Raw genomic sequence first — 15231 nt, forward strand, 5'->3', positions numbered from 1 at the left:
AACCACTATGCCACGCTGGCTCTGCAGGGTGTGCAAAAGATCCAGAAGGATAGGAGTAGGGTTCAGGTTATCAAAAATCTCCTCCACTTAATATTTCTGGTAAGGGCTTGGAGGAGGAGCTGGTCTCATGGCTTAACTGCCACTCAGCGCTTAACACCCACTCAGGGCCACTGTCCCTCCCCTGAGAGCCTCCTCCTCCAACCGGCTTGCCTGTCTGTCCAGCGGCCAGCCAATCACCTTCCGCCCCCACTCCCTCCTCCTCCTTACACTTCCCTCCGAGGCTCGGAGGCTGCAGATCCCTTCTGCGTGAGAGCTGCCCCTGCCCGGGGGCCTCCAGCCTCCAGCCTTTCCAGGTCCTGGGGAGAGAGGGAGGCCATCTGCAGAGTTCTCCCACCCACCCCCAATCCAATTTGTATTCCTAAATGCAATGGGCTTTGCCCTAGGATGGTTAGGGCTGATCCTGCGTTGAGCAGGGGGTTGGACTAGATGGCCTGTATGGCCCCTTCCAACTCTATGATTCTAGTTAATTAATAACAGAGATTAAAAAAATATAAACAATAGGGGGAAAAGCGGCACACATGCCTACACACACGAAAGCCACCACCTTCTCCCAAACAAAAGCACAGAGAAACCCCGGCACGATCTTCATGTACGGCAAAAACAGCGGATGGCTAAATACACACACAAAGAGCCTTCCGTTACCTTATGCAACCGCCCCATGCCGTCCCCAAGGAAGGCGATCGTATGGCCCGCTTCCACCATGGCCGTCACTGCCGTCAGCCTCGGTACGGTGCTCAGCAGAGCTTCAGCCACCAGCGGCACCCGGCTGGCAATGGGGCTCGGAGTGTGTTCGTCGCCACAGGGGTAAATCTCAGGGGACTCCTGGACGGGAAAACACACAAGCAAGATGACGGCGGAAAGTCTGGTACTCAGCCGCCGTCCCCATCAGCTCCTCAGTCCGGAAAAGACAGACTGCAAGAGCTGCCGGCTCTCACCTTGGGGAGCGAGTTGCATTTCGACGTCACGCCGTACTCGATGGCCGCCTCCTCCTTCCCGGCGGGGCCCTTCCCGGCCGAGGTGTAGCACAGACGCCGCGTCCGCTCCACGGCGCCGTTGACCTCGCTCAGGCCGTACGCGCACAGCGCCGTCTGGACCGTCGGGGAAGCGGTAGAGCCCTGCCCGGCGGCCAGGACCACAAAGAGCGTCGCCCCTACCCCTGGGAAGCCGGAGGCCAAATGCATGGCCCGAGCCAGGTTGTAAACCCGCCCTTTGGCGTCCCGGCACTTCAGGGGCAGTTCCACGTAGGAGAACAGGTTGGTGTCCTCCATGCAGCTCCGAGAGAGGTAGGCACGGTACTCCATCTGGGCTTTGGCCCCTCGGCGGGAAAACAGGAAGTAGACGTAGCCCTCCGAAGCAAAGGCGCCGGCGTAGGAGTTGTTGTAGTCCGAGAAGTCGCCCACCACCAGCTTGCCCATGCCCTCGTTGGAGAAGGCCTGGGGCCCTTCCAGCTGCCGGATGGTGAACGGCGGGATCCCGCCGGAGAGCTTGGCGGTCAGCCCCCGCCCGACGAAAAGCAGGTCCCGGCCCGCGTGCTGGCCCACCAAGCCCACCGTGGAGACCCGTGGCTCGTTGGCCGCCACGAACTGGTTGTCGCCGGGATCCTCCGGACGGTACAGCACTTTGGAGATGTTGGCCAGGGCTCTCTTCTCGCACACCCCCTGGAAGAGCTGCCCGCAGACCACCAGCTCCTTGGCACGTTCGTTGGGCAACAGGAGCTTGTTCGTGTTGTCCGTGGGCCGCGCCTGGGGGCAATCGCGAGGGTCCCGGAAAGGAAGGCACTCGGGGCTGTCGTCAGCCGGCCCGGTGGCCACCTGCTCCGCCAGCCCCAGCTCCGGACTCAGCTGGAACAAGGCGTTGACGGCACCCACGTACAGCGTCCCCGTCTCCCGGTCTCGGGCCAGGTGGTTGAAGGTGGTGTTGGGGGACGAGAAGGACAGGTAGGCAGGGGGCCGGGCGGCCGGGCACAGGGGCAGGAGGAGGGTCAGCGCCACCGTGAGGGAGAGCAGCAGTCGGCCTCGGGACATGGCCGGATCCTGGACAAAGGGAGAAAGAAGACGGTTCATCGGCATCACACAGAATACTCAAGCACGAGCTCTCAGGGATCTGGCAATGCCCGGAGTTCTGGCCCCGCTGGTGGACCTCTAGATGGCCCCTGGGTTTTGGCCACTGTGTGATACAGAGTGTTGGGCTGGATGGGCCATTGGCCTGGTACACCATGGCTTCACTGACATTCCTAAGAGCAGACGTCCACGAGTGGCCCTTAGCCACACGGTACACTCTGTCTGGGGCAGTCATGCTCTGCCCTCTTGGTCCTTGGGGGGCCACAGTGGGAATGCGTTTGGAGTACAGGCCCTGCTGGTTGAACTCCTGACCACACCTGAGTTCTGGCCACTGCGTGAAATGCTGTTCCCAAGCCACTGTGACCTGACGGTGTTTTACACACATATGTTAGTATAAGCCAGGGGTAGCCAAACTGTAGAGCCTCTTGTGGTGCAGAGTGGTAAGGCAGCGATATGCTGTCTGAAGCTGTCTGTCCATGAGGCTGGGAGTTCGATCCCAGCAGCCGGCTCAAGGTTGACTCAGCCTTCCATCCTTCTGAGGTCGGTAAAATGAGTACCCAGCTTGCTGGGGGATAAACGGTAATGACTGGGGAAGGCACTGGCAAACCACCCCGTATTGAGTCTGCCATGAAAACGCTGGAGGGGCGTCACCCCAAGGGTCAGACATGACCCGGTGCTTGCACAGGGGATACCTTTACCTTTAGCCAAACTGTGGCAGGGGCTCATGGGACTTGTAGTCCACGGACATCTAGAAAGCCACTGTTTGACCCCCCGGTAAAAAATATCCTCAATGCGTATTTAAGGGGCAAAGCCAGATTTCTGAAGGCCAGCAGCGATTACAAGCCAGCGATCAGACAGACAGCAATAGTAGCGCTAGACTAATCCACTGCGGAGCGTGATTTTCCTTGGTGGGTATCATTTGCGTACGATTATTCTTAGCAGCACACGGAGAACCAGGAGGCCTCTGATGGCCTCTCTTTCCCCTCCCAGAGAAGCAATGTCTCCTTGCTGCCTGTTCCTTTGCCCCTTCTCAAATCCCAGCCCCCAGACTCAGCCATGGATCCCACCCCCCAGGAAAAGGATGCTTCACGAGGACGCCCGTCCACCACCACCCTCTTTCCCCTCAGCAGATTCCAGGATGTCACATTTTGTCCTGTCTTAAAGACCTACAACCAGTACAAAAAGGGAAGACAGACTGGGGTCGTCCTTAGAGACGATTCCCGCCTCCCCTTTGCTGACCCCGACTAGGATTTAGCGCCGGCAAGAAGGCGATTAAGCCCCCCTCCCCATCCCCCTCTGGAATTAATTCCACTTCCTTGGCGAGGCCGCTGCTCAGACGCCAGATGCGGGAGAGAGTGGCCACCGCGGGGAGAAGCCGGCAGGCGGAAGCGCTTATGGGCAGCGCCCCGGGCCCACCCCACCCCCCAGCTCCATTGTTATCAGTTTCGCCTGCAAGCCCAGAAGGATCCGTAGAGGAGGCAAGGGAAGAAACCCCTTTCAAGGGAAAAGCTCAGATCCGCAGGCAAGGGAGGGGATGCAATTATTGAGATAGGGATGCCAGCCTCCAAGTGGGACCAAAATTAAAGTTCACCTCCAGACTGCAGAGATCAGTTCCCCTGGAGAAAAGGGCTGCTTGGGAAGGGGACTCTGTGGCCTCGGACCCCACTGAGGGTCAGGGATGCCAGCCTCCAGGTGGGGCCTGGGGATCCCCTGGAATTCCAGCTCCTCTCCAGACTGGAGAGATCAGTTCCCCTGGAGAAAAGGGCTGCTTGGGAAGGGGACTCTGTGGCCTCGGACCCCACTGAGGGTCAGGGATGCCAGCCTCCAGGTGGGGCCTGGGGATCCCCTGGAATTCCAGCTCCTCTCCAGACTGCAGAGATCAGTTCCCCTGGAGAAAAGGGCTGCTTGGGAGGGGGACTCTGTGGCCTCGGACCCCACTGAGGGTCAGGGATGCCAGCCTCCAGGTGGGGCCTGGGGATCCCCTGGAATTCCAGCTCCTCTCCAGACTGCAGAGATCAGTTCCCCTGGAGGAAAGGGCTGCTTGGGAGGGGGGACTCTGTGGCCTTGGACCCCACTGAGGGTCAGGGATGCCAGCCTCCAGGTGGGGCCTGGGGATCCCCTGGAATTCCAGCTCCTCTCCAGACTGCAGAGATCAGTTCCCCTGGAGAAAAGGGCTGCTTGGGAGGGGGGACTCTGGGGCCTTGGACCCCACTGAGGGTCAGGGATGCCAGCCTCCAGGTGGGGCCTGGGGATCCCCTGGAATTCCAGCTCCTCTCCAGACTGCAGAGATCAGTTCCCCTGGAGAAAAGGGTTCCTTGGGAGGGGGGATCTGTGGCCTTATGTTCCACTGTCCCTGCCCACCCCAAATTCTCCTGGCTGCCCCCCAAAGTCTCCAGCTATTTCCCGACCCAGAGCTGAGAACCCTCCGTCGAGGGGGTTGAATGTTCTGCACTTTTAATTTTTCTTAACAAGTCAATAATGCCTTTTCAAAAAGGCCAGGAGACTGATTATCCAGCTCCATGGGTTTGGCCTTCCCCGGCGGTGGCCAGGAGAACCTTGGCATCTACTGGACCCGAAACACCCATGCCCCAAACCCACCCTGCACACCGGCGAGAAGGCACTTGGAGCATCAGGCACAACCCAAGGGCGCACGGGGGACAATGCGCGTTCAGGAAGCACGAGGAGGCGGCCTTGAGAGGTTGCCCTTCCCCACCGACTCTGTACCGATTCCCCCAGAGCCGGAGGCTGCCTGAGATCCCTGCCTGGGAGGGTGTCGTTTCCCCCCCTCACCCCCATCTGGTGGAACTCCCAATGCACCAGATACTCACAACACACAACTCCGCACCTCTGCAAAGCCACTGCCTGCCAGAGCAGAGAGCGCCCTGGGGTTTGGGGGAGGGAGGGTGACATGCAAGCTCTTGGCTGAGAACCAAACCGTCGGCCTCCCAGCCCGTCGGCCTCCCAGGCGAGGGGGGCGGGAAGCAGAGGGACTTATCCCCCCTCCCTTCTCTCCTGGAAACAGCTGGAAAGGAGCGAAGCGCGCACACCCCTCAACGGTGCCGACGCCACCAAATCCCTGTGGGCAGAAGAGGGAGGGAGACCCCCACAGGGGATGGGACAGGCGTGGGGCTGGCGGAGAAACAGAAGATGCCGCCGGGGCCTCCCCACCCCCCAAGCCCACCCCAGGTGCCGAGGAAAACAAGGCAGGGAAAACAATCTGGGCTCCTGATCCAACCGCAAAGGTTCACACAAGATCGGTCTCCAACCTAAAGCCCATGGAAGGAAAAGCCCCTCGCACCCTGAACCCCGGAGTCTTGGCTGCTCTCCTGCTCCCACTGCTGTTGAACCCCACATTTCACCCCCCCCTCCCCCAACCAAGCCCACCCCCCCAAGATTCTTTCCACGTACTCTTCCCCAGACCTGGACGGCGCCGTTCCAGGGGCTCACCCATCGGGTGCTCGTGGGGCCTTTCAGCTCCCGCATGGCTGTATCCAGCAGGACAGCTCCGCAGGCATCCCTGGACGGGGAGGGAAAAAAGGGAGACCGAGTCAGAAGCGAAAAGGAGACTGAGTCGGAAGGGAAGAGGAGACTGAGTCGGGAGGGAAGAGGAGACTGAGTCGGGAGGGAAGAGGAGGAGAGGGCGACTGGAGCCTGCCTCGAGGACTGCTGTGATAACACACACACAACCCCGGCCGGATCAAAGCCCCCACTGTTCCCTGCCCGGGCTGTGCCATCGCAGACCCTCACAGGGTCTCAAGGGGCCCGTTGTCTGGTGGAGAAAGAGGGCTCAAAAGCCACCCACCCACCCACACGGCACCCTCCTTCCCGAGAGTGAAAGAAATGGGGCAGGGGGAGAGGAGGGGCTGAGGCTGCAGAATGAAGGCCAGCCGGTGCCCATAACACAGGGGGGCACGTCAGCTGATCTGACAGCTGCAGGGAGGGGGGGTTGTCACAGGTTGGGACCCCGGGAGGGCAGACGGACAGAGGAGTCCCTCATCTTCTGGAGTTATTGATGAGCGGCTGATCAGGAGGGAGGGGCAGGAAGAGAGCGGGGGGGGCACATGGCTGGGCTTGAAGGACCTATTTGGGGTGGTGCCAAGAGGAGAAGAAGAAGAGCAGGTTATCCGGCCCCCGATTTCACTACCTGAAGGAGGCTCAAAACGGCTTACAAACCCCTTTCCCTTCCTCTCCCCTCAACAGACATCCTGTGAGGTAGGTGGGGCTGAGCTCGGAGAAAACTGCTCTTTAAGAACAGTTCTCAGAGAACAGCGGCTGGCCCACGGCCACCCAGCTGGCTGCATGTGGAGGATGGTGGAATCAGACTCTGCCGCTCTTGACCACCTGGCCGTGGAAGAAGCAGAGTTGGCTTTGTACCCCGCTTTTCACTACTGGAAAGAGTCTCAAAGCGGCTTACAAATGCCTTTCCCTTCCTCTCCCCACAACGGATGCCTTGTGAGTTAGGTGGGGCTGGAGAGCTCTAGGAGAACTGCTGCACAAGAACAGTTCTGAGAGAATTGAGACTGGCCCCAGGGTCAACCAGCTGGCTGCCTGTGGAGGAGGAGGAGGAACTGAACCCGGCTCTCCAGATTACACCACAAAAGGAGCAGGGAGTCACAAGGCCAGTCAACGGAGAATCTAACTCCCAACTCACCTTCTCCCGGGGTTGCAAAACTCTAGGCGGCGTTCGGAAACCTCCCCAAATTGACCATTCACAATGGCATAGCATAAAAACCTCAAAATCATTTTTTTTAATCTACTGAGAGAACAATTGCTTTAATTCCCTGCTTGGGAGGAGGGGCTCCCTGGCACCGAACCGGCCTGAGCTCGCTCCCCAGGCTCCCACCCGCAAATCTCCGGGACCGACCGACCCTCCCTCCGTTCCCCACCCCCAAACGGAAGCACGAGGACGTCTTCAGGCTTCAGGATGCTGAAAGGGCAGCCCCCTTTCCTGCGTCACCCAGGGCCTGATCCCCCGAGGAAGCTCTCCTGCACAACCCGAATCTCAGAGAGTCCCAACTGATTTGGACGGTGCTTGTGTCACGCTTCCCAGTGGATTGGGTGGGGTGGGTGGGCTTTTTTTTACCCTGGCTCATGCCTAGAGTGAACACAAGGCTGAACCCAAGGCAATCTTTGGAGCATGGGCAGACACCACCCCACCGATAAAGCTGCAGCTTGGCAGACAATGCCCACGCCGACTGGAGACCTGTCCTACCACTCCATGCCTCACTCTCTGTGCCAGGACACACACACACACACACACACACACCCTCCATCCTTAATCCTCACAGGACACCCTCAGGCAATTAATGCACCCCCCACCAGCCATTACGGCCCACACGTCCCCATTAAAACGCCATCGATCTTCTGAGCTGGCTCCAAGAAGCTATTGCGGGACATTTCGCCTCCATGGGGACAGGAAAGGACCCTTCCCCACCCACCCCCAAGCCCCAAAAAATAGGGTTATTAACTGTGGGTGCTTTTCACACCTGCTCACTGATTCTGAGCCACTCCTGTGAGCCAGTGGGTCTCAACCTGGGGGTCGGGAGCCCTTTGGGGGTTCGAATGACCCTTTCACAGGGGTTGCCACAGGGCAAGCAGCTCGGCCGGGAGGAGGGGCTCCAGCCGCACAACAGCCTTGCGGGGTAGATCGAGACAGAGCGTTCATATGATTGGAGCAGTGGAAAAGAGCAAGATAGGCATGGTGAGTTAAGAGGCAGAACTGAACTGAGAAACCCCGGGAAAAAAAACAATTTATATACAGTCGTGAACAATGGATCTTCACGCCATGGGTCAGTTTCGGTTTAATTTCTGTGAAAGAACATGTGGGAAGAGGGAACCAGAGGTACCCATGAGTCAAATGTAGAACCAGCGTCACGTAGCGGTGAAAGCCCCGAAAACGTCAAAAGTTCAGCACCAGCGAAAGGAACTTAAGCCTAAACAGGTTGGGAAGTAATTTTAAAAATACACCAACAGGATTTATTAATCGGGTTAAAAAACCCAGGCTTTTAGCACAGCCTCAACCAAATCAAGACCCACGTCTGACCAGATGTGCTTCGGCGTTACCGCCTTTATTGATGGTCAGGCGTCCAATAAAACCAGCGTACAATAGATATATAACTACGGACCAATTCTGTGAGGCAGAAGGCCTGATAGAACTATTTGCAGCCTCTAAGGCAGGGGTAGTCAAACTGCGGCCCTCCAGAGGTCCATGGACTACAATTCCCATGAGCCCCTGCCAGCATTCGCTGGCAGGGGCTCATGGGAAATGTAGTCCATGGACCTCTGGAGGGCCGCAGTTTGACTACCCCTGTTCTAAGGTTTCAAAAACAGTCCCCAATCAAAGCAAGTTCATTTCCCTGAGGTTGACCTCTTGAGGTCCCTGATTTTTGCCTGGGTGATAATTTTTCCTCCTTTCCGTCCTGGGCAGTTAAAGCATCCACTTAGGCTCTGGGAAACCCAGTTTCAAATCCCCCGCCCCTGCCACCAAAGCCAGCTGAGTGACCTTCGGCAGGTCACGCACACGCTCACTCTCCGCCTGGCCTACCTCGCAGGGTGGCTGTGAAGGAGGCGAGGGGGACGACGTAAGCGAGTAAAAGGTGGGATTTAGATAAAGTAAATAAAGAGGCAAGGAGCGTTGCTCCAGCTAGACCTCCCCCCCCTCCCTGAAACCTGGCCCCACCTGTTTCTCCGCCCCGTGGCAGACCCCGCAACCCAACCCCTTCTTCGGCCTCAATGCCATCCTCTGTTACATGTTTCCACTGTCTCCTCCACCACCACCCCCCAGTGCCCGCGGCCAGGCCTTGGCCTGCAAGGAGACCTCCCTGAACGGCCAAAGGGCCGGCCAGACCCGGGGTCAGCAAGAAGCTGGTGTTCCCTGGCAGGCACCCAGCGCCACCGCCCCCACAGCGGAAAGCGAGTGCGGGGAGGGCCATGCCAACCCCAGGGCTGTTGAATGCCCCCTTTGTCTCGCGGAGGGGCAGGGACAGAGCCAGCCCTGATAAGAGTGTAGGGGGGGGGGGGGAGAGAGCCTGCAGATCTTGGAGCTTCGTCACTGGCACGCTTAACCCTGGCAGCGCCAAAGTTGGTCCGACAACCTGCAGGCGGGCACCTGCCCCGGCACGCTGCCCTCCCGATCCCGTCGCCCAAAGTCGGAGCAGAAACATTCCGGGGAAACCGAAGGCGGCTTTTGGTTCCCTTTCTAGGTCCCGAGCTGTGGGGCGGGGAGGGGCGCCAGGGACTGAAAGAGGGTGTCAAAGCCCGTCAGAGCGTGAAGGGAGCAAAACAGGGCTGGGGAATGTGGGGCAGACGTGAGGGGGAGCGCAGCCAACCGCAGGGGACCGTGCCACAAAGAACAGTTTGCTCGCTGTGGACATACGGCTTCACCGTAGCCAAACAGCAAAGCGGGGGAAAGCATCAAAGTAAGATCCGGGTTCGGATCCCAAGCTGGCCCGCACGCTCCGGCCGCGCTGACCTACCTCACAGGGCTGTTGTGAAGGCAAAACAGGAAGGAGACCGCATCAACCACCCTGGATCAAGAGCCTACGAGCGCGGCCGCTGCTTTTTGGCCCGTCGGCCCGGAAACATGCAGACACGCATGGCGTCGGCGGCACACGCCCGCAGCTGTGGGAAAGCAGGCTGTCCCTTGCAAGAGGGAGGAAGACTGCTGCGGTTCTGGACAAGCCAGTGGCAGAGCCTGCCCAACCCGGCCAGAGAACGTGGGCGGCATCTGATAATCCCCACCCAGAGCAGGGAGCGGGGCTGGGAACTAGGGCAAGTCCCAGAAAAGAGGAACAGGAGTCCTGGAAGTACCTGGACAGGAATGCTCAGATGTGGGGAGAAGACAGGGTCACGGGGGGGGGGGGCAAGAGGGCCGGTCGGTCTCCCACGCAGTGGCAGGAATGCCTAGAAGCAGAGAAGGCGAGACCCCAGAACGGACGGTCTACGACGGGACTCCCCCCCCCCAACTTACGGCGATGCATCCATGCGCCTGCAATCCAAACTCTGCACATGACGAGGGAGACTCAGAATCGGGAGATAATCGCTGTGTTTGTTATATAATCCAGGCAGACAATAAACGGTTCTTGCAGGCCTGCGGTAAACAGGCCCATTATGGTTAGACAGGCGCTAATCTCTCCCCCTCTCCCGCCCCCCCCTGCACATAGAACAACAGGGCTACCGGATTAGGGTCATGTGATTTGACAATCTTGGCACATCCCGGCCGCTTCTCCCCCATCCAGCAGCTTAAGCATGCATGCACGGGGCCCCGCAGCCTCTGGGGAGGCGGGAGGCGGCCTTCTGATGTGGAAGGACACCTCTCATGCGCGCGCGCACCCCCCCTCCCCAGTCTCGAAAAAGATGAAGCAACTTACAGACACCCGTAGTTAGGATAATCGCTGTGCGTCTTGCCGGCAGCTAAACCTGCTGGGGCTTGCCCTGCAGCGAGAGGAGAACGGGCAGGGAGGGCAAAAAGGTTCCCCACCCCAAGCAACCCTCCTACAACACAAGGAGTGCTTTCCGAGCCCACCTTTCCCTCCACGTGGCGCCTCACAACAACCCTGCGAGGCTGAGCGTGAAAGACTGGCCCAGGGGCACTTGAGGACTTCAGAGTGTGGGGATTTGAACCCAGGGCGGGGTGAGGGGGGAGCCTCGGATCGAAGGCATTAAGCCCCAATACTGCAAAAGCGCTCGGGCACGTTCAGCAAATCTCACAACTTGACAGGTTAACCAAGATTGAGTCTGAAGGCCCCTTTTCTGGCCAACAATTCTGAGCTGATGTTTTTGTGTGCACACACACTTGTATGTGTCTCAGAAGTGTACATGCGCACGAAACAGTTGGCCTTCAAGGTGTCCCTGGACTCAAACTTTGTTCTGCTCCTTCAGACCGACACAGCGACCCATCTGAACACAACATAGAATCACAAAGCTGGATGAGACCTCCTGGGTCATCTAGTCCAACCCCCTGCACTATGCAGGACACTCACAACCCTCTCGCTCCTCCACTGTCACCTGCTACCCCCTCAAACCTTCACAGAATCAGCCTCTCCGCCAGATGGCTCTCCAGCCCCTGTTTAAAAATGTCCAAAGATGGAGAACCCACCACCTCCTGAGGAAGCCTGTTCCACTGAGGAACTGCTCTGACTGTCAGGAACTTCTTCCGGAGGTTTAGTTGGATATTCTTTTGCATTAATTTCATCCCATTGGTTCTGGTCCGTCCCGCCGGGGCAAGAGAGAACCGTGCTCAGGTTAAAAACAAAATCTGTTTGGGATGAGTCCCTTCACCCAAAATGAAATGGGGCACCCCACCCTGCCTGTTGGTCACGTTGACCAATCCTTTGGTTTTGACTGTCCCGGAATGCCTAGATCTAAAAATTCCAAACAAGATATCCAGAGGTGGCCAAACGGTAGCTCTCCAGGGGCCCGTGAACTACAATGACCATAAGCCCCTGCCTTGGCAGGGGCTCATGGTCATTGTAGTCCACGGGCCTCTGGAGAGCCACAGTTCGGCCACTCCTGCTTTAAGCAATACAGCTTGCATATCCTCAAGTCCCTTTTAAGAAACGAGGGGAAAGGAAGAAAAGGGGGAAGAAAACCACCACCAAGAGAATTCCCACCTCTGTGGAGCAACTTTCCAAAACTGGCACAAGGCGTCCAAGCCGGGACGCCCCAGACAAATTCCAAATCACGGGTGTGGATCGCGCTAACCCCTCCTCCTCCATCGCTGCACCTCAGCAGTCTTTCGTTTCTGCATTTCTCTTGTTTGTGCCGAGGTGGCTGGAATGTGTCAGGATTGCATTTAAATAAAAACGAGCTTTACAAACAGCGGGCGTGAGAAAAGCACACAGGGGAGCTTGCAAACAAACTCCAGCCCGGCCCGATTGCAGCACAAGGTAGGGTGGGGCGCCCCATTGCATTCGGGGTGAAGGGACTCATCCCAAACAGTTTAGCTTTGTTTTTAACCTATGGACCGGTTCAGCTTGCCTGACCACGACAAAAGGGGAATGAGGACCCCCACCCCACATACAGGTTCAAAATTCATCCTACTCCAGGGAGTAGCTCACCCTACTCCAGGGAGTAATGCACCCTACTCCAAGGAGTAGCTACTCAGGTACCAAGAATCCTTATATACACAACTACAGTATGGTGACAATACACTTAACATGTACAGCACTTTGAACAGGGGTTCCGCAGCACGGTACCCCCCCCAAGTACTTTTCTGGTACCCCCCAAGGTAGGGGGATGAGATGGGGGGTTTGCTCAGGATGGCTCAGGACTGGCTGTGCAAAAAGAAAGGCAAGCTTTTAACCAATAACTTCTGCCTGAAACATTGATGAGGTGCTATTTGAGTTACATATAACCCAGAGCGCAGATTTTTTTGATTGGCTCCACGTCCTGCAGCCCCCGTGCTGCTGTTATGCCCACTGCCCTATGTCAGAATTCAAAACATGTTCACAGACGCAAAAAGGCTGGAGCGTCAGACTGGGATGTAGGAGACTCAAGTGTGAATCTCCACAGAAGGTTCACTGGGGGACCTGAGGCCAGTCACATGAACTCTCAGACTAACCTACTCCGCAGGGGTGTTGCAGGAGTCAAACAGAGGGGAAAGATGTAAACTGCCTCAGTTTCCCAGCTGAGAAAGCTGGGGTGTAACAAAAGTAAAGGAGCAGATACTTTTGAGAGTTGTGGTTACTTCGCCATGACTTTCAAATGCAGTTTCCACGGGGGCTACAGGATGCCAACTCATCCTCTTTGCAGTCTGGTACAGAGACGGAGAAATTGCCAAATGTCTAGAAAATGCAGGCTAGAGTCCAAATCTACCCAGAAACTCCCCACGGATTTGGCAGCCCCCCCTCCCCATTAATCCTCAACTTTTGGGGACTCTGTCATTACCCTGCGGTTCATTTGTCAATGCTACGGAAAACACACTCTGCACTTGCTCAGGGGGCACAGTCATCGGTTCTGGCACCAAACCCCAGGCAGAACTGAACCAGAGCCAGCGACGAAACCCAGAAGAAGAGATCTTGCTGCAAAAGGGGCAGCTTGGTGCAATATTTAGGAGCAGCGGCTTCTAAAGTGGCGAGCTGGGTTTGATTCCTGACTCCTCCCCATGCAGCCAGCCTGGTGACTGTAGGCTAGTCCCAGTCCTGTTAGAACTGTTCTCACAGAATAGTTCTGTCAGAGCTCTCTCGGCCCCATCGACCTCCCAGCGTGTTAGTAGCGGGGAAAGGAAGGGAAGGCGATTGTTAGCCACTTAAGAGACTAAGCGGGATATAAAACCCAACTCTTCTAAGAAGACAGTCTGACCCCGTCTGAGAAATAACCCCACGCTGACACACAAACACCCCTGCTCTAACCACAACCCCAAGCTAGGCACGGAAGAAGAAAAACCAATTATTATTAGCCTCTTCCGCTTCATTCACACTTCGCCTTTTCCCCCAAACTGCCCAAAGCAGTTCGCATCGCTCTCCTCCATCTGACATTCACAAACAGCCCTGCGAGGTAGGCTTGGCCGACAGCAAGCTGCCAAGGCTGAGCAAAGACCCTGCCCGCTGGTGGCTCCACAGCCCCGGCCCGCACGCACTCAAATCGGTCTCGTGTGCACCCAATCCGGAGTTGCTGGAGAAGCAGGGATCCAAAACCCCAAAGGAGTTCATTCCTTCCTTCCCTCCAACCGAAGGCACCCTTTGCATTCAGAGCTAAAAACAAGAACCCAGGCGGCCAGAGCCGTCCCGCGAAAGCAGCACCCCGGGGTGGGAGATCCAGCGGGACCCAAAGGCGTCTTCCGTCCGGGAGCGCACCACGGGTCGTCGGGCCGAGGCTGCGGCTCACCTGTGCGGCGCAAACACCTCCCCGCCCCCGCCCCGCACCTCCACCTGTTCCCAGGCGCGGCCGGACGCACACAAAGCCCCCGCTCCGCCCAAGAACCTGCGGGATCGCGGGAAAGGACCGATGGGGAGAGGAGAACCAGCCCTCCAAGAGCCCCCCTTGGAACCCCCCCCCCTTCCAAGCTCTCCCCCTCCCCGCCGCCGCCCCTCCCTGCACAGATGAAAGACTTTCTTTCCTTTTGGCGTACAAAGAAGGGCGGGCGGAGGCGTGAGAACGCGGCGCCCGACCGGAGAGCAGGCTGGCTGGCCGAGTCCGGGATGGGGAATCCCGGGAGGTGGGGTGCAGGCGGGAGGGAAGCGGGCCCACCCTGCCCATGTCCTCCGCGATCTGGCCATCAGCGGGGATTCCGGGAGGTCTCCCGCCCCCGCCGGGAGTTGGCATGCCTATAGGGGTGGGGAAAGTAGCCGAGAGGGGCGCTGCCACGGCAAAAGGGGGACGAGCAAAGGGTCGGGGTTTGGGGGGGGCGGGGAGCCGTGAGTTTTGCAGGCGGGCACCGGAGCGGGGCGCGCTCTGCAAAGGGACGGCGGGGCTCCATCTCCCGGCCGGGAGCTCAGGGGGTCGGGCGCACCCCTCCGCTGCCACCCCCCGCCGCCGCTCTGCCCCTTACCTGGCCGGCCCCGAGTTCGGGACGACGCGCTGCTTCCAGCCCGCGGCGGCAGCCCGGCTGCTCGCCCACAATGCACCGCTGCCAACTCCGCCGGAGCGGCTGCCCGCCGAGCCCAGCCCAGCCCAGCCCAGCCCGCCCCCTCCCAAAGCCCCCGGGCGGGCGGGCCGGCCGGCAACGCCGGCTCGAGGGCGCCCTCTGTAGGCCGCAGCGCGCCAAGCCCGGCCCAGTGCAGGGCGCGGCGTCGGAGCGCCTTGCCAACTCCTGCTCGGGAAACGCCTGCAGGGTTCTTTTTGCGGGGGGGGGGGCGCTGGGGAGGCCCACCAGGGTGGGCAAAACGCCCCCTTCAACCCTGCCCTTTTCTCCTGGGGAAACTGGGAACCAACGTGGTGTGGTTAAGATGGAGAGCAGGGTTGGATTCCCTGCTCCTCCACATGCAGCCAGCTGGGAGACCTTGGGCCAGTCCCAGTTCTCTTAGAGAAGTTCACCCAGGACATTTCTATCGGGGCTCTCTCAGTCTCACCCACCTCCCCAGGGTGTCTGTCTGTTGTGGGGAGAGGAAGGGAAGTCGGCTGTCATCGGCTCTGAGGCTCTTTGGGTAGTGAAATGTGGGGCATCAAAACC

The 15231-nt window shown here is 58.5% G+C and overlaps 1 protein-coding gene across 14 annotated transcripts in view; it reads right to left on the bottom strand.

Annotated features, from left to right (window-relative positions):
- Positions 1-14791, bottom strand: part of PLXNB3 (plexin B3) — an 81045-nt gene extending 66254 nt beyond the window's left edge. For 2 of the 14 annotated variants that reach the window (XM_077329614.1, XM_077329612.1), the window contains exons 1-5: positions 10490-13666; positions 10090-10209; positions 5529-5637; positions 996-2093; positions 703-882 (exon numbers count right to left, since the gene is read on the bottom strand). In XM_077329614.1, the coding sequence (XP_077185729.1) occupies positions 703-882; positions 996-2093; positions 5529-5637; positions 10090-10103 (1401 nt within the window). In that variant the 5' untranslated portion in view covers positions 10104-10209; positions 10490-13666. Of the gene's footprint in view, positions 1-702; positions 883-995; positions 2094-5528; positions 5638-9595; positions 9762-10089; positions 10219-10489; positions 13667-13698; positions 14069-14610 lie in introns of those variants that run through there. The other 12 variants (XM_077329616.1, XM_077329615.1, XM_077329620.1 and 9 more) reach the window with 12 other exon arrangements.
- Between the last annotated feature and the right edge of the window lie 440 nt (positions 14792-15231).

Source organism: Paroedura picta, chromosome 3, assembly GCF_049243985.1.
Source record: "Paroedura picta isolate Pp20150507F chromosome 3, Ppicta_v3.0, whole genome shotgun sequence".
In the NCBI taxonomy this organism is placed as follows: domain Eukaryota; kingdom Metazoa; phylum Chordata; class Lepidosauria; order Squamata; family Gekkonidae; genus Paroedura; species Paroedura picta.